We start from the raw sequence: 21,434 nt of genomic DNA on the forward strand, positions 1-21,434 counted from the left end.
TTGGCTAGGTCAGACCTTGTAGACACTTATTGGCTAGGTCAGACCTTGTAGACACTGATTGGCTAGGTCAGACCTTGTAGACACTTATTGGCTAGGTCAGACCTTGTAGACACTGATTGGCTAGGTCAGACCTTGTAGACACTGATTGGTTAGGTCAGACCTTGTAGACACTGATTGGCTAGGTCAGACCTTGTAGACACTGATTGGCTAGGTCAGACCTTGTAGACACTGATTGGTTAGGTCAGACCTTGTAGACACTGATTGGCTAGGTCAGACCTTGTAGACACTGATTGGCTAGGTCAGACCTTGTAGACACTGATTGGCTAGGTCAGACCTTGTAGACTAGACACTGATTGGCTAGGTCAGACCTTGTAGACACTGATTGGCTAGGTCAGACCTTGTAGACACTGATTGGCTAGGTCAGACCTTGTAGACTAGACACTGATTGGCTAGGTCAGACCTTGTAGACACTGATTGGCTATGTCAGACCTTGTAGACACTGATTGGCTAGGTCAGACCTTGTAGACACTGATTGGCTAGGTCAGACCTTGTAGACACTGATTGGCTAGGTCAGACCTTGTAGACACTGATTGGCTAGGTCAGACCTTGTAGACACTGATTGGCTAGGTCAGACCTTGTAGACTAGACACTGATTGGCTAGGTCAGACCTTGTAGACTAGACACTGATTGGCTAGGTCAGACCTTGTAGACACTGATTGGCTAGGTCAGACCTTGTAGACTAGACACTGATTGGCTAGGTCAGACCTTGTAGACACTGATTGGCTAGGTCAGACCTTGTAGACACTGATTGGCTAGGTCAGACCTTGTAGACACTGATTGGCTAGGTCAGACCTTGTAGACTAGACACTGATTGGCTAGGTCAGACCTTGTAGACTAGACACTGATTGGCTATGTCAGACCTTGTAGACACTGATTGGCTAGGTCAGACCTTGTAGACTAGACACTGATTGGCTAGGTCAGACCTTGTAGACACTGATTGGCTAGGTCAGACCTTGTAGACTAGACACTGATTGGCTAGGTCAGACCTTGTAGACACTGATTGGCTAGGTCAGACCTTGTAGACACTGATTGGCTAGGTCAGACCTTGTAGACTAGACACTGATTGGCTAGGTCAGACCTTGTAGACTAGACACTGATTGGCTAGGTCAGACCTTGTAGACTAGACACTGATTGGCTAGGTCAGACCTTGTAGACACTGATTGGCTAGGTCAGACCTTGTAGACACTGATTGGCTAGGTCAGACCTTGTAGACAGTGATTGGCTAGGTCAGACCTTGTAGACTAGACACTGATTGGCTAGGTCAGACCTTGTAGACACTGATTGGCTAGGTCAGACCTTGTAGACTAGACACTGATTGGCTAGGTCAGACCTTGTAGACTAGACACTGATTGGCTAGGTCAGACCTTGTAGACACTGATTGGCTAGGTCAGACCTTGTAGACACTGATTGGCTAGGTCAGACCTTGTAGACACTGATTGGCTAGGTCAGACCTTGTAGACACTGATTGGCTAGGTCAGACCTTGTAGACACTGATTGGCTAGGTCAGACCTTGTAGACACTTATTGGCTAGGTCAGACCTTGTAGACACTGATTGGCTAGGTCAGACCTTGTAGACACTGATTGGCTAGGTCAGACCTTGTAGACACTGATTGGCTAGGTCAGACCTTGTAGACACTGATTGGCTAGGTCAGACCTTGTAGACTAGACACTGATTGGCTAGGTCAGACCTTGTAGACACTGATTGGCTAGGTCAGACCTTGTAGACACTGATTGGCTAGGTCAGACCTTGTAGTTGAAGCAACTGACATATAATTTTATGTAGCAGTCTTGTAATGTTGAGCAAGTGTTGTTTTTAGACCCAACTGACTGATAATGTAGTAGTCTTGTAATGTTGACCCAACTTACTGATAATGAAGTAGTCTTGTAATGTTGACCCAACTTACTGATTAACTTTCTGACTGTTCAGATGAAGAGGACAGCAAAGATTCCAAGTTCAACTTGAAGACAATCAACAACGAAGCCAAGTCCACCCTGGAGGAGCTGGAGAGAGAATACAAGCCTTCTCCTTTTCTGGTCATTAACTCCCTTGTTATGATAATTTGCTCCCTTTTCTTGTTAACTCCCCTTTTCTATAACTAGGTCTCTTTCCATATTGCTACCCTTTCTTATAAAAAATATTTTCCCTGAATTGAGTTTTTATTTATGATAATATTGTTACTCCTTTGTCTTTCTCATACTTAACAAAGTAAACATTAGTGTTCCCTTTTTATTTCATTCTCCCCCTGCCCATCCCTCGACCTATTCACATTATTCTAAAATTATTTTCCAGGTTAAAAAAGAAGAAGAACAGAAGAAAGCAGACAAGTTCAATGCTGTAAGTTATCAATTATTTTGGCGCAAGAAATTTTTTGAGGCCATCAGCTAAGCCACTGGTTACATGTCATTGCCTGAACAAAGGTTTAGCACTAGCAGGATAGTTCTGTCAAATGATCTAAGTTTAAACAAATGTATCTATCACCAGGCTCCATATTCCACTGGGAAAGTTGCGGCGTCCTTCACATCAACAGCCATGGATGTACACACAGAGTTTGTAGCAGGTCAGAGAGAATTAGTTTCATTCAACAGTCATTTAAGTTTGTCCAGAGATTGATAGACTATCAGCGTGTTGTCCAGAGATTGATAGACTATCAGCTTGTTGTCCAGAGATTGATAGATTATCAGCTTGTTGTCCAGAGATTGATAGACTATCAGCTTGTTGTCCAGAGATTGATAGACTATCAGCTTGTTGTCCAATGTTTATCAGACTGGCAGTTTGTAGCCCTTGCCTTTCCTGCTGTCAATCATTTGCCCTTTCTCAAACTTAATTTGTGAGTTCATCTTTTCTCTGACCTAATTAGCGAGTTTCTCCTTCCTCAGACTTAATTAACGAGGATGTGCTTCGGTACGAGAGAGTGAAGAAGAAAGGCTATGTGCGAATTGTCACTAACCTGGGTCCCTTGAGCTTGGAGCTACACTGTGATATGGTGGGTGACGTAGTCTAGTATGGTGGGTGACATAGTCTAGTATGGTGGGTGACATAATCTAGTATGGTGGGTGACATAGTCTAGTATGGTGGGTGACATAGTCTAGTATGGTGGGTGACATAGTCTAGTATGGTGGGTGACATAGTCTAGTATGGTGGGTGACATAGTCTAGTATGGTGGGTGACATAGTCTAGTATGGTGGGTAACGTAGTCTAGTATGGTGGGTGACATAGTCTAGTATGGTGGGTGACATAGTCTAGTATGGTGGGTGACATAGTCTAGTATGGTGGGTGACATAGTCTAGTATGGTGGGTGACATAGTCTAGTATGGTGGGTGACACAGTCTAGTATGGTGGGTGACACAGTCTAGTATGGTGGGTGACATAGTCTAGTATGGTGGGTGACATAGTCTAGTATGGTGGGTGACATAATCTAGTATGGTGGGTGACGTAGTCTAGTATGGTGGGTGACATAGTCTAGTATGGTGGGTGACATAGTCTAGTATGGTGGGTGACATAGTCTAGTATGGTGGGTGACATAGTCTAGTATGGTGGGTGACACAGTCTAGTATGGTGGGTGACACAGTCTAGTATGGTGGGTGACATAGTCTAGTATGGTGGGTGACATAGTCTAGTATGGTGGGTGACATAGTCTAGTATGGTGGGTGACGTAGTCTAGTATGGTGGGTGACGTAGTCTAGTATGGTGGGTGACAGTCTAGTATGGTGGGTGACATAGTCTAGTATGGTGGGTGACATAGTCTAGTATGGTGGGTGACATAGTCTAGTATGGTGGGTAACGTAGTCTAGTATGGTGGGTGACATAGTCTAGTATTTTATTATCATTGGTCACCAGAGTTAATTAATTTTTACTGTAATTTCCATGTCCCAAAGACATATGAAAACTTTGATAAAAAAATGTTTACATTAATTTGTTTTTGCGCCAGGTCCCAAAGACATGTGAAAACTTCCTGAAACATTGTCTGAATGGTTACTACAAGAACACAATATTTCACAGGTCAATTCGTAACTTCATGGTAAGTTGCCTCTCTCACTGCACATCATTTAGCTTGATTTATGCAACTGTTTAACATTTAGTCTAACTCTCGTCTTAAGACCTTTGTTTAAATGTTTGTTAAAGTATATTGATTAAGTTTCCTAATACATGAGAATATACACACAAAAATAACCAGATATGAAAAATGTAGCCGCTTTTTTAATTTAGATTTTTTTCTTCTACTGAACTTAAATTTGTTTATATTTGAAAATAATGTACATGTAAAATTGTATGTATGTTTGCATTTGAAAATAATGTAGATGTAAAATTGTATCTATGTTTACATTTGAAAATAATGTAGATGTAATATTGTATCTGTGTTTACATATGAAAATACTGTAGATGTAAAATTGTGTCTGTGTTTACATTTGAAAATACTGTAGATGTAAAATTGTGTCTGTGTTTACATATGAAAATACTGTAGATGTAAAATTGTGTTTGTAGATTCAAGGAGGAGACCCAGAGGGAACAGGAGCAGGTAAAGATTTGATCACTTGAATCTTTTTTATCTTTTCTTGTGCTTACATTTTATATTGTTGCAGTTGCTTGAATTTAAACTTTCACGATGTTCGTCACTAAATTTGAATATTTTTCTTTACTTTTTCCTCGGCTTGAGGAGACGAGTCAAGTATTTTTTAATTGACTTTAACCTTGCAGGGGGACAGTCTATTTGGGGCACGCCATTTAAAGACGAGTTGAAGCCAAATTTAACCCACACAGGGCGAGGAGTCTTGAGCATGGCAAATAGTGGGCCTAACACCAACAGATCTCAGTTGTAAGTTGACCTTAAGCCTAACACATCTCAGTTGTAAGTTGACCTTAAGCCTAACACATCTCAGTTGTAAGTTGACCTTAAGCCTAACACATCTCAGTTGTAAGTTGACCTTTTGCCTACAGATCTCAGTTGTAAGTTGACCTTTAACCCTACAGATCTCAGTTGTAAGTTGACCTTTTGCCTACAGATCTCAGTTGTAAGTTGACCTTTAACCCTACAGATCTCAGTTGTAAGTTGACCTTTCGCCTACAGATCTCAGTTGTAAGTTGACCTTTACCCCTACAGATCTCAGTTGTAAGTTGACCTTTCGCCTACAGATCTCAGTTGTAAGTTGACCTTTCGCCTACAGATCTCAGTTGTAAGTTGACCTTTCGCCTACAGATCTCAGTTGTAAGTTGACCTTTCGCCTACAGATCTCATTTGTAAGTTGACCTTTCGCCTACAGATCTCAGTTGTAAGTTGACATTTAACCCTACAGATCTCAGTTGTAAGTTGACCTTTCGCCTACAGATCTCAGTTGTAAGTTGACCTTTCGCCTACAGATCTCAGTTGTAAGTTGACCTTTCGCCTACAGATCTCAGTTGTAAGTTGACCTTTAACCCTACAGATCTCAGTTGTAAGTTGACCTTTAACCCTACAGATCTCAGTTGTAAGTTGACCTTTCGCCTACAGATCTCAGTTGTAAGTTGACCTTTACCCCTACAGATCTCAGTTGTAAGTTGACCTTTAACCCTACAGATCTCAGTTGTAAGTTGACCTTTACCCCTACAGATATCAGTTGTAAGTTGAACTAGTTTATTTCTACTGTTTCCCAAACCCAGCCCCTCAATACAAAATTAGAACTTTTTCCCCAGCTCTATAATGTACTGATCTTAGTAAAAAACTTGAACTTTTTCCCCAGCTCTGTAACGTACTGATCTTAGTAAAAAAATTGAACTTTTTCCCCAGCTCTATAACGTACTGATCTTAGTAAAAAAAAAATGAACTTTTTCCCCAGCTTTATAACGTACAGATCTTGCCGACACTTGGATGGTAAACATGCTGTCTTTGGAAAGTACGTTGTTCTTTTTATTAAAACAAGTTAATAAAAAGTCTAGTGACAATTTAAGCGCAATTTCCTTACTTAATTTTTTGTGACCGAACGAAAGGATATTTTTGAAAACTTTCTTCGGCAATATTGTTCTAAATTATGGCAGGAATCGATTGGTAAATGTTTCAAGTCGCTAAGTGGTCTTGTTGCCGAGATATGGGCCAAAAACTGCATTTTTTTCGAGGTTTTTTTGGCTTTTCCGGGAAATCCAGGAAGGGATTCCGGGAATGTTTTTGGCCCACAATCATCCTCGGAACTTGCTTAACATATTAGCTTTTGGAACTAGTCCTCGATATTGCTTCGTTGAGTAGGAGATACGACTTAAAGCTGCGGACACACATCCATCCATCCAGAAATGACGAATTATTAAACGCAATTGCCAGTATGGAAATTGCGCTAAAAATGGTATTGGAATAAAATAGTTCTGTTTATAAAAACCCATTTTAAGTAAATCCAAGAAGAATATATTTAACTAAGTAAATCCATGAAGAATATTTTTAACTAAGTAACCCATGAAGAATATATTTAACTAAGTAACCCATGAAGAATATATTTAACTAAGTAACCCATGAAGAATATATTTAACTAAGTAACCCCTGAAGAATATATTTAACTAAGTAACCCCTGAAGAATATATTTAACTAAGTAACCCATGAAGAATATATTTAACTAAGTAACCCATGAAGAATATATTTAACTAAGTAACCCATGAAGAATATATTTAACTTAGCTACTTAACTCAGCTGAGAAGCTAAGGCCATTTAGTTGTGTTGTACTGTAATGTCCTCAAACATGTAATGTTGTTTTGAATCATGAGGATAAAACTTAGTGTCAAGGCTGTAAAATAATATTATGGATAAGGTTCTTAAAATGTTGGTATAAAAAAAATTTGGAATCTTCTCCAGGGTAGTGGGAGGCCTGAAAACCCTGGATGCTATGGAGGCCATAGAGGTCGACAAAAAGGACAAGCCAAAGGTCAGTTTGTTATCTAGCAGTATGGATTTTATGGACAAATGTTTAGTCTTTGTTGTCTAGGAGCAGTCATGATGTGGCTTGTTAAAGATTTAACTATGGATCTAGAACACAGTCATGATGTGGCTTGTTAAAGATTTAACTATGGATCTAGAACACACAGTCGTGATGTGGCTTGTTAAAGATTTAACTATGGATCTAGAACACACAGTCGTGATGTAGCTTGTTAAAGATTTAGCTATGGATCTAGAACACACAGTCGTGATGTGGCTTGTTAAAGATTTAGCTATGGATCTAGAACACACAGTCGTGATGTGGCTTGTTAAAGATTTAGCTATGGATCTAGAACACACAGTCGTGATGTGGCTTGTTAAAGATTTAGCTATGGATCTAGAACACACAGTCGTGATGTGGCTTGTTAAAGATTTAGCTATGGATCTAGAACATACAGTCGTGATGTGGCTTGTTAAAGATTTAGCTATGGATCTAGAACACAAACGCTGGTATATGAGTTGTATACCAAAATGTTGTGTTGAATATATACAAAATCAGTATACGGTTTAATTTTCACATGATTAGCCATATTTGGTGATAAATGATTATTTTTTCAATAAATGTACATGGGGTCCTTCGTTGCTCGTGTCCCATTTATGGGACAAACTGGCTCTATTAAAACCCATCTAAAAAACTAATTTAAATGTTTAGCCCTGCTTAAGGTTAGAGCAAAAACCTCACATCTGAAACTATTTTAAATGTTTAGCTCTACTTGAGCAAAAAGCTCACATCTGCTGTCATGTGTAGAGTGAATGTTCTAATTTTAGCACTTAGAAAACAAAAACCTCACATCTGATGTCATGTGTAGAGTGAATGTTCTAATTTTAGCACTTAGAAAACAAAAAGCTCACATCTGATGTCATGTGTCAATGTTCTAATTTTAGCACTTAGAAAACAAAAAGCTCACATCTGATGTCATGTGTCAATGTTCTAAGTTTAGCACTTAGAAAACAAAAAGCTCACATCTGATGTCATGTGTCAATGTTCTAATTTTAGCACTTAGAAAACAAAAAGCTCACATCTGAAACTATTTTAAATGTTTAGCTCTACTTGAGCAAAAAGCTCACATCTGCTGTCATGTGTAGAGTGAATGTTTTAATTTTAGCACTTAGAAAACAAAAACCTCACATCTGATGTCATGTGTAGAGTGAATGTTCTAATTTTAGCACTTAGAAAACAAAAAGCTCACATCTGATGTCATGTGTCAATGTTCTAAGTTTAGCACTTAGAAAACAAAAAGCTCACATCTGATGTCATGTGTAGAGTCAATGTTCTAAGTTTAGCACTTAGAAAACAAAAAGCTCACATCTGATGTCATGTGTCAATGTTCTAAGTTTAGCACTTAGAAAACAAAAAGCTCACATCTGATGTCATGTGTCAATGTTCTAAGTTTAGCACTTAGAAAACAAAAAGCTCACATCTGATGTCATGTGTCAATGTTCTAAGTTTAGCACTTAGAAAACAAAAAGCTCACATCTGATGTCATGTGTCAATGTTCTAAGTTTAGCACTTAGAAAACAAAAAGCTCACATCTGATGTCATGTGTAGAGTCAATGTTCTAATTTTAGCACTTAGAAAACAAAAAGCTCACATCTGATGTCATGTGTCAATGTTCTAAGTTTAGCACTTAGAAAACAAAAAGCTCACATCTGATGTCATGTGTCAATGTTCTAAGTTTAGCACTTAGAAAACAAAAAGCTCACATCTGATGTCATGTGTAGAGTCAATGTTCTAATTTTAGCACTTAGAAAACAAAAAGCTCACATCTGATGTCATGTGTCAATGTTCTAAGTTTAGCACTTAGAAAACAAAAAGCTCACATCTGATGTCATGTGTCAATGTTCTAAGTTTAGCACTTAGAAAACAAAAAGCTCACATCTGATGTCATGTGTCAATGTTCTAATTTTAGCACTTAGAAAACAAAAAGCTCACATCTGATGTCATGTGTCAATGTTCTAAGTTTAGCACTTAGAAAACAAAAAGCTCACATCTGATGTCATGTGTCAATGTTCTAAGTTTAGCACTTAGAAAACAAAAAGCTCACATCTGATGTCATGTGTCAATGTTCTAAGTTTAGCACTTAGAAAACAAAAAGCTCACATCTGATGTCATGTGTAGAGTGAATGTTCTAATTTTAGCACTTAGAAAACAAAAAGTTCACATCTGATGTCATGTGTAGAGTCAATGTTCTAATTTTAGCACTTAGAAAACAAAAAGCTCACATCTGATGTCATGTGTCAATGTTCTAAGTTTAGCACTTAGAAAACAAAAAGCTCACATCTGATGTCATGTGTCAATGTTCTAAGTTTAGCACTTAGAAAACAAAAAGCTCACATCTGATGTCATGTGTCAATGTTCTAAGTTTAGCACTTAGAAAACAAAAAGCTCACATCTGATGTCATGTGTCAATGTTCTAAGTTTAGCACTTAGAAAACAAAAAGCTCACATCTGATGTCATGTGTCAATGTTCTAAGTTTAGCACTTAGAAAACAAAAAGCTCACATCTGATGTCATGTGTCAATGTTCTAAGTTTAGCACTTAGAAAACAAAAAGCTCACATCTGATGTCATGTGTCAATGTTCTAAGTTTAGCACTTAGAAAACAAAAAGCTCACATCTGATGTCATGTGTCAATGTTCTAAGTTTAGCACTTAGAAAACAAAAAGCTCACATCTGATGTCATGTGTAGAGTCAATGTTCTAATTTTAGCACTTAGAAAACAAAAAGCTCACATCTGATGTCATGTGTCAATGTTCTAAGTTTAGCACTTAGAAAACAAAAAGCTCACATCTGATGTCATGTGTCAATGTTCTAAGTTTAGCACTTAGAAAACAAAAAGCTCACATCTGATGTCATGTGTAGAGTCAATGTTCTAATTTTAGCACTTAGAAAACAAAAAGCTCACATCTGATGTCATGTGTCAATGTTCTAAGTTTAGCACTTAGAAAACAAAAAGCTCACATCTGATGTCATGTGTCAATGTTCTAAGTTTAGCACTTAGAAAACAAAAAGCTCACATCTGATGTCATGTGTCAATGTTCTAATTTTAGCACTTAGAAAACAAAAAGCTCACATCTGATGTCATGTGTCAATGTTCTAAGTTTAGCACTTAGAAAACAAAAAGCTCACATCTGATGTCATGTGTCAATGTTCTAAGTTTAGCACTTAGAAAACAAAAAGCTCACATCTGATGTCATGTGTCAATGTTCTAAGTTTAGCACTTAGAAAACAAAAAGCTCACATCTGATGTCATGTGTCAATGTTCTAAGTTTAGCACTTAGAAAACAAAAAGCTCACATCTGATGTCATGTGTAGAGTCAATGTTCTAATTTTAGCACTTAGAAAACAAAAAGCTCACATCTGATGTCATGTGTCAATGTTCTAAGTTTAGCACTTAGAAAACAAAAAGCTCACATCTGATGTCATGTGTCAATGTTCTAAGTTTAGCACTTAGAAAACAAAAAGCTCACATCTGATGTCATGTGTAGAGTCAATGTTCTAATTTTAGCACTTAGAAAACAAAAAGCTCACATCTGATGTCATGTGTCAATGTTCTAAGTTTAGCACTTAGAAAACAAAAAGCTCACATCTGATGTCATGTGTCAATGTTCTAAGTTTAGCACTTAGAAAACAAAAAGCTCACATCTGATGTCATGTGTCAATGTTCTAATTTTAGCACTTAGAAAACAAAAAGCTCACATCTGATGTCATGTGTCAATGTTCTAAGTTTAGCACTTAGAAAACAAAAAGCTCACATCTGATGTCATGTGTCAATGTTCTAAGTTTAGCACTTAGAAAACAAAAAGCTCACATCTGATGTCATGTGTCAATGTTCTAAGTTTAGCACTTAGAAAACAAAAACCTCACATCTGATGTCATGTGTAGAGTGAATGTTCTAATTTTAGCACTTAGAAAACAAAAAGTTCACATCTGATGTCATGTGTAGAGTGAATGTTCTAAGTTTAGCACTTAGAAAACAAAAAGCTCACATCTGATGTCATGTGTCAATGTTCTAAGTTTAGCACTTAGAAAACAAAAAGCTCACATCTGATGTCATGTGTCAATGTTCTAAGTTTAGCACTTAGAAAACAAAAAGCTCACATCTGATGTCATGTGTCAATGTTCTAAGTTTAGCACTTAGAAAACAAAAAGCTCACATCTGATGTCATGTGTCAATGTTCTAAGTTTAGCACTTAGAAAACAAAAAGCTCACATCTGATGTCATGTGTCAATGTTCTAAGTTTAGCACTTAGAAAACAAAAAGCTCACATCTGATGTCATGTGTCAATGTTCTAAGTTTAGCACTTAGAAAACAAAAAGCTCACATCTGATGTCATGTGTCAATGTTCTAAGTTTAGCACTTAGAAAACAAAAAGCTCACATCTGATGTCATGTGTCAATGTTCTAAGTTTAGCACTTAGAAAACAAAAAGCTCACATCTGATGTCATGTGTCAATGTTCTAAGTTTAGCACTTAGAAAACAAAAACCTCACATCTGATGTCATGTGTCAATGTTCTAATTTTAGCACTTAGAAAACAAAAACCTCACATCTGATGTCATGTGTCAATGTTCTAATTTTAGCACTTAGAAAACAAAAAGCTCACATCTGATGTCATGTGTCAATGTTCTAATTTTAGCACTTAGAAAACAAAAAGCTCACATCTGATGTCATGTGTCAATGTTCTAATTTTAGCACTTAGAAAACAAAAACCTCCTCTTATTACACTGCTGTAGATTTTTTGTAATTGAGAATTTAAACTTTTTAATTAGCTAATTTATATTTAATGACATCAGACGTGTTAATAAAATTGATGCGTTTATCTAACATATCACAAGGCTGTTTTACACCATGACATATTTTACAACATATTGTTTGCACAGAAATAATAGCATACATATATAGCAATGTTTATTATGTTCATATTATTACATGAAAACAGCATGTCAAATATATATATGAATGAAACAAAATGTCAAATATATATATGAATTAAGCAGTATGTGAAATATACATATGAATGATGAGATAATCGAACAAGAAATATGATAAAATAAAAGCTATTGCGTAATAATTTGAAATGGTTGGCCTCTACCAGTGAGAGATTTAATGACTTCCGCAGCAGTTGAAGGGAAGGCTGTGCTAGAGTCAGCAATATTGTCTTTATCATCAATGACATGTGACACGTAATACGTGTTTCCTCCGAGATTCTGCTCCCCGTCCTCATTTCTTTTCTCCAGCAGCTTGAGCTCTAGTTCCAGTTTTTTGTTCTCTAGTTCTAGTTTCCTGGCCTCCAGCTCCAGTTTTTTATTGACCAGCACAAGTTTTCTGCGCTTGAGATCTTGATAAAAGTCCCCGTTCCTCAGCTCCCCGGCTGTCAGGACACGTTTAGTGGCGTTACCTATCAGCCGGGCCACAGGTGTGTCTGGCATTTTGGCCTGACCCCCACACATGTCGGTCTCCTCAGCATCATCAAAATTCTGCTCCCCTGAACTTGCTGAAAAAGAGAATAGAATTTGTTTTATTCCAATCAAATTAAGTGGAAACAAATGAAAATTTATTTAATGAAAAGCTATTCCACATGTCCTGTGAGATATTTAACGGGTGGTCATTAATTTTTTTTAGAAAAAACTATTGGTCAGTAATGAGTCATCCTGTGCTTTACTTATAAAAAAAAGTTATATAGCCAGTTATAAAACTCGTGTCCTACTTTCTATGCTAACCAGCTGCCCTCCTTCCCGCTCCTCTAACTTAGCCAGTGTGTAGCTGGTTGAGTTGACCCGTGCCATGCGAAACAATTGTTTTGGTGCTTTTGTTTCTTCCTTTGGTTCTATATCATGGTTGTGTTGCTCAAATAGCTCATAGACCACCAGATGGTGTAAGTCCTCCGCCAGACGGAGAAGAACCCTCATGGCACAGCCTCTACGTTTAGATCTGAAAGATGGGTTCTTAATCAGACAAGTCAAGTGGATAACAACAATAAGAAACACTCACTATAATGTACTTAAACACAGTTACAACCTATCCTACTATCCTGTATCATAGTTTATTCATAGGTGCTAAATATTATTATCATTTGTTTAAAAGCATATTTTAAAATACAGGTCATGAAAGCTAGTTACATGTCAGACTAATTTAGTTTCTCACATGTGATTGGGTTTTGTTGCCTTTCCTTTTGAACGATATTCTCCATGATATTCACATGCATAAGACAGGCGATAATAGACAATGTCTTTGTTGACAACATCCATCAGTTTGGGCATTGTTTTGGCAATCCTTCCCAGAAGCTTGGAGTCTTTGACTATAAGCTGCACCTTGTTAGCTTTCTGGTAGCGGTCAATGGCATCTTTTAAACTGTCAAAGGATGCAAACTTTTCACCTAGAGCTATTTCTGGCATTTTCTCTGTCAAAGAAATTTTATTATTAAAAATATAGGCAACTAAATATTGATTTTTGAAAAAGCTGACATTTAAAATAAAAGCTGATCAAACTATTACACCTAGCCTATTTAATTTAATTAAATGTTTTTAAAATATATTATTTATTATTTTAAACTTCAGTTGTTTTTTTTTATTAGCTCTAAGTAGATCTATTCATAGGTGCACCTACATTTTGAAAGACTAAATCTTAATAGTTTTACCTTCCTATCAACTATCGTCTTAATTTAAATTTAGATTTTAGTTAGTGGCTTAGAGCAGGTCAGTAGGCTCTTTAGTAATTCTAGTAGTTTAGACTTAGAAACTACATGCTACTTTTATAGTACTTTTGTTTATAACAGCATTACTCTTAGTCATGACCACTTTTCATCATAGGCAATTGTAGACTCCGACATAAACCATGTCAGTTATTATTATTAATTAATTACTAAAATATAAATGATCGTGACTATGTTATATTCTACGGTAACATTCGGCACATTTTCGGTCCTTGTTGGATATTTCGGCGCTGACGGATTCTTGTCTATTTTTAGATCGGTAAACGTAAAATAAGGTTATCTACAGTTAACTATATTTTAAGTTCATTTTACAAGTTTTTAAAAAATATTTAAGCTTTAATAATGATTAATATTCCTTAAAAGTTTAAAAGGTATCATATTACCAGATTCTTTGGCATAAAACGTATGTAACTACACAGAAAACAACCACGGGAAATGTCGGAAGTTTCGTGTAGAAAAGCAAGGGGAGGTTAGTGTTAATAATAATTTAAGAAAGCAAACTTTTTGCATTTCGAATAATTTTATAATCTTCACATTTTTTTATTAGATCTTGATACCTAGAGATAGACTTGACTCTAGATTCTGCTAGATCTAGCTCCAGTTCTAAATTGTCGAAAAAAAATGTTATAGGCTTAAGTAAGTAATGTTTATTGTTTAATTTTTATGTTTTCTAGATATAATTCTTGTTGTTCTCTAAATTCTATAGAAAAAAACAGGGAGTGATCTCCCCTGAACTTTCTCTAAAAATTCTTATATAACACTACTGGGATGGCAACTCGGGATATAGACAATATTTAAAAATTAAATCCATTTTTTTATTACTTAAACTTTTAAAAATAGAATAGAATCTCATAGAAAAAAGAATTGCACATCAAGTGAACGCTAAATAAAATGTGTATAATAGTGTGGAATATTAGTATAATTAGTATATGACTATAAATATGAAGCTACAGTGTTAGGTTATTTAAAGGTTACAGGCTTACATTTAATTTGTTGGTTTGTTTTTTCATATAAGTGATATAAAATCAAAGGTATTTTATACTAAAATTTCCTACCACAACCCCACACCTGAGGAGCAGTGCCTCCTCCCTCAAAGAGAAGCCAGAAAGAAACTCTGACTCCTGCAGTTTACTGCCATTAAATATTTTTAAAAATTTCGTTAGGAGAGCGGCCCCTTGACAGTAAGGCGGTTCAATTTGCCACCCAGAGTTTCCCAGCAGTTTTCTTAGCACCTTGGGTCAGTTAATTGGGTGTCATGCATGGACAGGTGCATCAGCCGATCCCCCGGGCTCCCCACTTGAGCAATATGGCACATACACTTGTTTTAATGAGCGCCATGCCCTAGGGATACAGAGGGGTACTATAATCTATGGCTAAAGAAAATAAAGGGTGTCCTCCAGCCACCTCGGCAGTAGTATACAGTTGGGCACCCCCAAGTCTCTCCATTATAATGATGTTATGAAACAAGTTGTAGAAATGCCCTTTGAGTCAGTAACTTGGCCATTCTAAGTATCAAACCTCCAGAAGCAGCTAAAATGGACTTCAAGGAACATATTAATCACTTTGCAAACTTATAAGAAAGGAAAAACAAAACAAATCTTAATAAATCATGAGCAACTTTTAAAAATTTGTATTTGGTTAGAGGCATCACAAGGTTTGACATCACCCCGTGCGTTTAGTGAGTGTCACCCCCACCCCGTCTAACAATTTTGCATTTCCAGTGGAGTGTTACCCCCCTCTCCTTAATATTTTATTATTTTAACTGAATAAAACATAGTTTGGACTGTAAATTTTACAAGTTTATGTCATGGTGTCACGCCTAAATTGTGAGGCCCCCGCCTTATGAAGCTACTGTGTTAGGTTATTTAAAGGTTACAGGCTTACAGTTAATTTGTTAGTTGTTTTTTTTCATATAAGTAATATAAAATCAAAGGTACTTTATTCTACAGGGGACTTCACAATAATACCATATAAATACACAACCATGGACATATAAAATACACAATTTACAGGGGCCCAATAATAATTTTTGCATAGGGGCCCAAAAATCCTAGCTACTCCACATCCCTGAACTTAAAAATATGATTATTATTGAACTTATATTTAAATGTTCATGGGTGGGGGAAACTACATATCTCTATAAAATGACTATATATATACATAATAAAATGCCCATACATATCGCACTATAATATGCCTATAAATTTATAAATATATTTCTATAACTATAATATATTACAAAATGAGTTTGAGGAGGAAACTGTTTTTATGACTTGAAATTTTGAATCCACATTGACTCATTAGAGGATTTATAACCTTCCCAAGCCACTGCTAGAACTTAAGCATATGGCCTATTCAATTTCAAATTGTATATTGTCAACAGATTTTCTATAGACTTAATTCAAAGAGTCCAGCTCATAAGTCAGAATCATGAAGATCTAATACTACTACTACTGATAATAATAATTCATATCATCATTAAATCCTATTCTGAGTTTTCTCCATCACCCACGGTATTGTAATGCATGCAGGTTTTTTTTTTGGGGTTTTTTTTTTTTGCGAGTTTGTTTGGTTATTAATTTATTGTGATACCTTGGATTTACTTGAGAGTCATCTGAATATATTTTCGCTTTGTTTAAACGGTTTTTGTTTCAAAGATTTCATTGTGTATTGTCCACTTTTTGTATCACTCATTACTTTTGTACAGTGTTTCCTTTCAGACTACTCTCCATTTTAGATTACTTATTTGCTAAATATATCAGTTGACATAAAAAATATGCACCCATTTTAACACATTATTTTGTTAAATGTTTGAGAGAAAAGCTGCTCCTTTTCACACATACCCCCACTCAAGTTTAAATATATTCATGAGAAACAAATACAAAGAGCCTGTAACGTCAACTTTTTTTTGTGTCTCCCTGTATATTTTTCACAGGAATTATTTATCCACAATCTCTTTACTTTAAAAAAGGCATTGCTACTACTACAGGACGGCATAGCCTAAGTGATAGGTTGCTAACCCAAACAACCTAATGGCATACATCATCAAAAAACAGCATGAAGAGGATTTAAAGGCCAGGTGAATTAATACCTGGAAATTTGAACTCTGCTTGTAAAAAGTGATGCCTGGCTGTCCTGCTGTCTTTACTTGTTCTGTACCTTTGTTTACCCTTGGCGTTGAAATATCACTTTCTGTTTATTTTGCTATTTCTGCTCTCTGAGACAGGCAACACATACTCAACATAACTTTATGGCAGGGGTCAGATATTTGTTTGAAGTGTTCTATAAATTATATACTAAAATATATGAGACACTTTTAATGAAATGCTTTTACAATTTTTTTTTTACAAATTCTTATACTTATACTTATACTGATTAAAGATGTGCCAACATGCTAAGACTTTGATCACTTAGTCATCTTTCTGTGAAGACAACCAATCATTGAAAGCCATTGGAAATAAGTTTATGATGCAGCTTCACATTTATTCAACTTGTTTCATGACATTTTTTATTGTTCAATACTGATACTTTGAGTTACATATCTTAACCCTTTAAAACTAGGAATTTAACATTTCAAAATAAATAGAACAACCCTTTTTTTAAATTCAAGAATTAGCCTTTAACTAAGTTAGAAGATATGAATTACATTTATTTGAACCAAGAAGAAAAATTTCCACAGCTTTATGCTTAATCTGAAAATGTTCAAGACACTTATAAACACTGGATATGAAAGTAAATCCATTCCCTATGCTGTTTGCAGATATCCCTATGTTGTCTGCAGATATATTGTTGTATCAGGCAAACAAGATGACATTTCCCTATGTTGTCTGCAGATATCCCTGTTGTCTGCAGATATATTGTTGTATCAGGCAAACGAGATGACATTTCCCTATGTTGTCTGCAGATATATTGTTGTATCAGGCAAATGAGATGACATTTCCCTATGTTGTCTGCAGATATATTGTTGTATCAGGCAAACGAGATGACTTTGACGTTTCTGATGCCACAAGTTTCTCTAGCATCTGTACCTCAAATTCCAACTTTGAATTTGCGAGCTCCAAATGTTTTGTCTCAAGAAGCAGTTTTTGTTTTTCCAAAAGCAGTTTGGATTTTTGTATTTCTATCAACTCTTTAGTGCAAGAGAGCAGCTCAGATGAGCTCTGTATTGCAGAGCCGATAAGTCGAATAGGGAATGGCAAGAGCTGACGATTCTTGCGGAACTCTTCTTCATCTGAGTCTGAACAAGAGGACTCTGAATCTAGTGAGGAATCTGACGGAGTTATCTGATGTTGAGTTTCTATGGCAGCATTTGAGTCCTCACTATCCTCATCTTCATTACTGCTGATGCTCTTCTTGATGGGTGTCGCCCCATAAGTAGGGATTTCATCTGAAATGTTTACAGGGAGAGATATTTGAACAAATAAAATGTTTTCCTTAAATCGTATCCCTTATCTGCTATTCAAGAAACAGTAAAAAACTTTAATTGGATAACAACACTTCTGAGAGTTTGGAGTGAGTTTTGATTATCTTTTTAATTGTATACATGGTGATGAATATCAAAACATACATACCACTTTTATTTTTTTTAGGTGTTGTGCTTTCATCCCAAAGGTTTTCATCTTCTTCATCATCATCTTCTGCTAATCTTTTACGTTTCTTCATCCTGCATAACCTGTAAACCTGTTGTCGTGGCGTCAACTGAAAGGTTGTAGGGTCAGTGCCGTGGTTGTGTGTTTCATCCATGTCAAACAGGACAAGTTTCTTTAGGTCTGCAGACAACTTGAACCTTATATACATTTGACAGTTCAGACGTTTATGGCTGGAAAAATTGTAAAAAAAAAAAAACATTATTCTGAACACAAAAAAATAGTTTAAACAGGAAATTAGCTAGTTTCACTTCTCCAGTAGGAAAATGTTTACCTCAAGTTTTTTATCCTAGTGTTTAGTTTTTCCTTCCGTGTGCCATGACATTTACAGCAGTAGGTGATGGAGTGGTACATTAGACTTTGGTTCACCAAGTGATACACTTTGGGTATTATCTACACATACAATATTAGATTTGGTGACTTTGTTAAATTTTAAACATAGTCTGTCAAATGAATGCTTAGATAAAAAAGATTTGTGGTTTTAAAAAAAAGAGCAAAGCAATAATAATCATGAGTGCCATATGTGTAATGATTTGAGCATAGAAATAATGAAATGAAAAACCAAACCTTGCGTGTAGATTCTGTTTTCAACAGTTTGGAATCTCTAACTATCAGCTGAACAGATTTCTGTTTCTGATATCGCTCAATGGCATTTCTCAATTCCAGGAATGAACCAAATTCAGCATTTAATTCTATTTCAGGCTGTTTCTCATTTTTTTCTTGTCCACTGTCCTGTTTTTCCTTGTCTTCTTGTATCACCTTGTTGATCATTATTGGCTGACTTTCAGTTGCTGGTTTATCTTTTTTATCAGACATGTTGGTTTCCTCTGTTTAAAATATAAAAAAACCCAACAATCTTATGAAGATGAATGATGTGATTATTAAAGAATGTAAACAAAATCAAGCACTATATTAAAACATTGTGTAGCCTTTGAATATAAAATTTACAACAAATTAAAAAAAAAACCTTGCACGTGAATAGTGAATTATTAATTACTGAATTTAGGTTATGCCTAATACTAATACTATACTTAATTTTAAAATGTTGACTACTTAATAATGGTGTGTACTCTGTGCTGCGAAACTTCAATAATAATAGCTGGTCTAAACTATGTTTTGTAACTTAATGCCAGATGGCTACATAGATGTTATGCCCAATGTTATTTTTTGGGAATTGCGATATATTTTGACATGCAATAAGAAAATGGTAAGAATTTTTGGATTTAAAGTTCACATAGGCTTAATAATATAAACGGGAGAATGTTTACACCAGTGTCCGATAATGGAATCTTCTTTAAAAAAGGGGTGTTAGTTTACTGGTAGTTGACTAAATACACACATGGCTGGCTAATGTCAATGCTAACCCTGTCCCTAACCCTAACCCCAACCCTGTCCACCCATACGCCTAACCCTAATTTCTAACCATAAATTAGTTAAGATTGCAATACTACTACTAACAACCTAACACCCCTTTTTTAAAGAAGATTCCATTATCGGACACCGGTATCTATAATCATCCGCTTTAATAGAAGTATATTGTCATATGTTTATGTCAAATATTATAGATAAATCATAAATGAATAATAAACCTAAATCAATGGCTAAATATAATATATCATAATAATAATAATCGATATAGGCCAGAAATTAACTTTAAACAGCAGTGTCTGAGAGCAAGATTTGCTATTTAAACAGCAGCCATTTGTAAAATAGAGTGACTTCCCCCTGAATCTCGCGCTAAAAGCTTATAAAAATAAAACTTAAATAAGTTGGCTGCTATAGTAAATGAGCATGGTTGCATCTGTTGGAAACATCGCTAGTCTTCATTTATTACAGAATAGTTTTAATTCAATTGTTTAAAAACAGGTACATAAATGAAACAAGGAAACATTTTTATATTTTAAAAAAACATAAATCCTAGTAAAATGTGAAATAATTATTAAAATTTAAGGAGTCACCTGGTTTTCACATTACAAGTCGCGGACGTTTTTAGGTACCCAAAACGATAGATTACCGGATTCTTATCTATATATCTACTATCTAGTTTAGTTAAGTTAAGTTAAGTTAGATACATTACTAGATCTAGAGGATCTAGATTCTAGTTTAGATCTAGATCTACTCATGATCTAGAATTCTAGATTCTAGTCTACTCTATCTCATTTCGATCCAGACATCATCCATATCTCTACTCTAACTCTTAGAGTCTAGAAGTAGAAACTAGACGATTACCTAAACCTAAATCCTTGGCTTTGTTTTACTTTTGTTTTTACTTTTAGATAAAATTTTAGAATACTTTTAGATCTAGAATCTAGATCTAGATTACTAAGATTAATGTTAAATTGTTAATGTAGTTATTAACTAGTTATTAGTTAAGTATTAAACTAGAGCTACGGTCTAGTTATGTTAGTAAGAGTCAGTAAACTAAACAGTAAACACAACCATTAATTCAACTAACCGTAATTTAAAAATTATAGGCCTAGATCTAGACTTCTAGAAATCTAGATCTATTTTTTTTATTATTATGCCGGAAGTTCGGTACTTCTTAGCTTCAGAATTTATGTGTTTTATTATTTAGAAGAGTTCGTTCATGTAAGATTGGAAATAGCCAGATAAAAATATCTGAGTATGTAGAATCTACTAGTTAGCATTTTTAAAATTCTTTTATTCCTATTATAATTTACTATCGTTTATACCAGGGGTCTCCAAACTTTTCAGTAATTTCAGTCCGAGGGCCGCATTAACTAATCTATCAAATTTCAGTTCGTGGACCAGGTTCTTCCAGGAGTGTCTGATTTTTCTGGGCAAAGTTCCTCAGCCATCACCAAAAAATGTTTTTTCCCTGGACAAAATGATCTCCGCGGGCCGGATGAGAGGACATCGCGGGCCGCGTCCGACCCGCGGGCCGTAGTTTGGAGACCCCCGGTTTATACAAATGACAGGAAAAGCTACATTTGCATTTTAATGCACACATGTAAATTGCCCCTGATTATAATTAAAGAATTGCAGTAAATTTAAAAGCTTATCTTTAAATTTAATCAATGACAAGACACATTCTGTATTAAAATTTAGCCTAATTAAAAGTATG

General features: G+C 35.7%; 3 protein-coding genes across 3 annotated transcripts in view; 1 reads left to right on the forward strand and 2 right to left on the reverse strand.

Moving 5' to 3' along the window:
• LOC131950029 (RING-type E3 ubiquitin-protein ligase PPIL2) overlaps window positions 1-21,434 on the forward strand; it is a 33,152-nt gene that overhangs the window by 10,720 nt on the left and 998 nt on the right. The window contains exons 8-16 of the mRNA XM_059312043.1: window positions 1,988-2,094; window positions 2,351-2,395; window positions 2,543-2,618; window positions 2,938-3,044; window positions 3,990-4,079; window positions 4,544-4,577; window positions 4,757-4,874; window positions 5,872-5,928; window positions 6,870-6,939. Of these exons, the coding sequence (XP_059168026.1) occupies window positions 1,988-2,094; window positions 2,351-2,395; window positions 2,543-2,618; window positions 2,938-3,044; window positions 3,990-4,079; window positions 4,544-4,577; window positions 4,757-4,874; window positions 5,872-5,928; window positions 6,870-6,939 (704 nt within the window). The remainder of the gene's footprint in view (window positions 1-1,987; window positions 2,095-2,350; window positions 2,396-2,542; window positions 2,619-2,937; window positions 3,045-3,989; window positions 4,080-4,543; window positions 4,578-4,756; window positions 4,875-5,871; window positions 5,929-6,869; window positions 6,940-21,434) is intronic.
• On the reverse strand, window positions 11,726-14,275 carry LOC131950031 (uncharacterized). Its single transcript, XM_059312045.1, has 4 exons — window positions 14,087-14,275; window positions 13,136-13,391; window positions 12,699-12,922; window positions 11,726-12,485 (listed from the first exon to the last, which is right to left on the reverse strand). The coding sequence occupies exons 2-4, from the start codon at window positions 13,384-13,386 to the stop codon at window positions 12,049-12,051; spliced, it is 912 nt and encodes a 303-aa protein (XP_059168028.1). The 5' UTR covers window positions 13,387-13,391; window positions 14,087-14,275; the 3' UTR covers window positions 11,726-12,048.
• LOC131950030 (uncharacterized) lies at window positions 17,173-20,904 on the reverse strand. The gene is made up of 5 exons (XM_059312044.1): window positions 20,805-20,904; window positions 18,917-19,176; window positions 18,624-18,742; window positions 18,275-18,522; window positions 17,173-18,090 (listed from the first exon to the last, which is right to left on the reverse strand). Exons 2-5 carry the CDS (start codon window positions 19,163-19,165, stop codon window positions 17,645-17,647), a joined length of 1,062 nt encoding a protein of 353 aa, XP_059168027.1. The 5' UTR covers window positions 19,166-19,176; window positions 20,805-20,904; the 3' UTR covers window positions 17,173-17,644.

The sequence above is a fragment of the Physella acuta genome, unplaced genomic scaffold, assembly GCF_028476545.2.
Source record: "Physella acuta isolate Inbredline_101_S28 unplaced genomic scaffold, ASM2847654v3 ptg000728l, whole genome shotgun sequence".
Taxonomy (NCBI): Eukaryota; Metazoa; Mollusca; class Gastropoda; family Physidae; genus Physella; species Physella acuta.

Excerpts from the sequence above, each read along its gene's own strand:
- LOC131950030 (XM_059312044.1), bottom strand. The coding sequence starts at position 19,165 with ATGTCTGATAAAAAAGATAAACCAGCAACTGAAAGTCAGCCAATAATG. Across the intron at positions 18,523-18,623 it reads ACTAGGATAAAAAACTTGAG|CCATAAACGTCTGAACTGTC; the intron begins GTAAACATTTTC and ends CAATTTTTCCAG. Across the intron at positions 18,091-18,274 it reads ACCTAAAAAAAATAAAAGTG|ATGAAATCCCTACTTATGGG; the intron begins GTATGTATGTTT and ends TAAACATTTCAG.
- LOC131950031 (XM_059312045.1), bottom strand. The coding sequence starts at position 13,386 with ATGCCAGAAATAGCTCTAGGTGAAAAGTTTGCATCCTTTGACAGTTTA. Across the intron at positions 12,923-13,135 it reads GCAACAAAACCCAATCACAT|ATCTAAACGTAGAGGCTGTG; the intron begins GTGAGAAACTAA and ends CCCATCTTTCAG. Across the intron at positions 12,486-12,698 it reads GCAGCTGGTTAGCATAGAAA|CAAGTTCAGGGGAGCAGAAT; the intron begins GTAGGACACGAG and ends TCTCTTTTTCAG.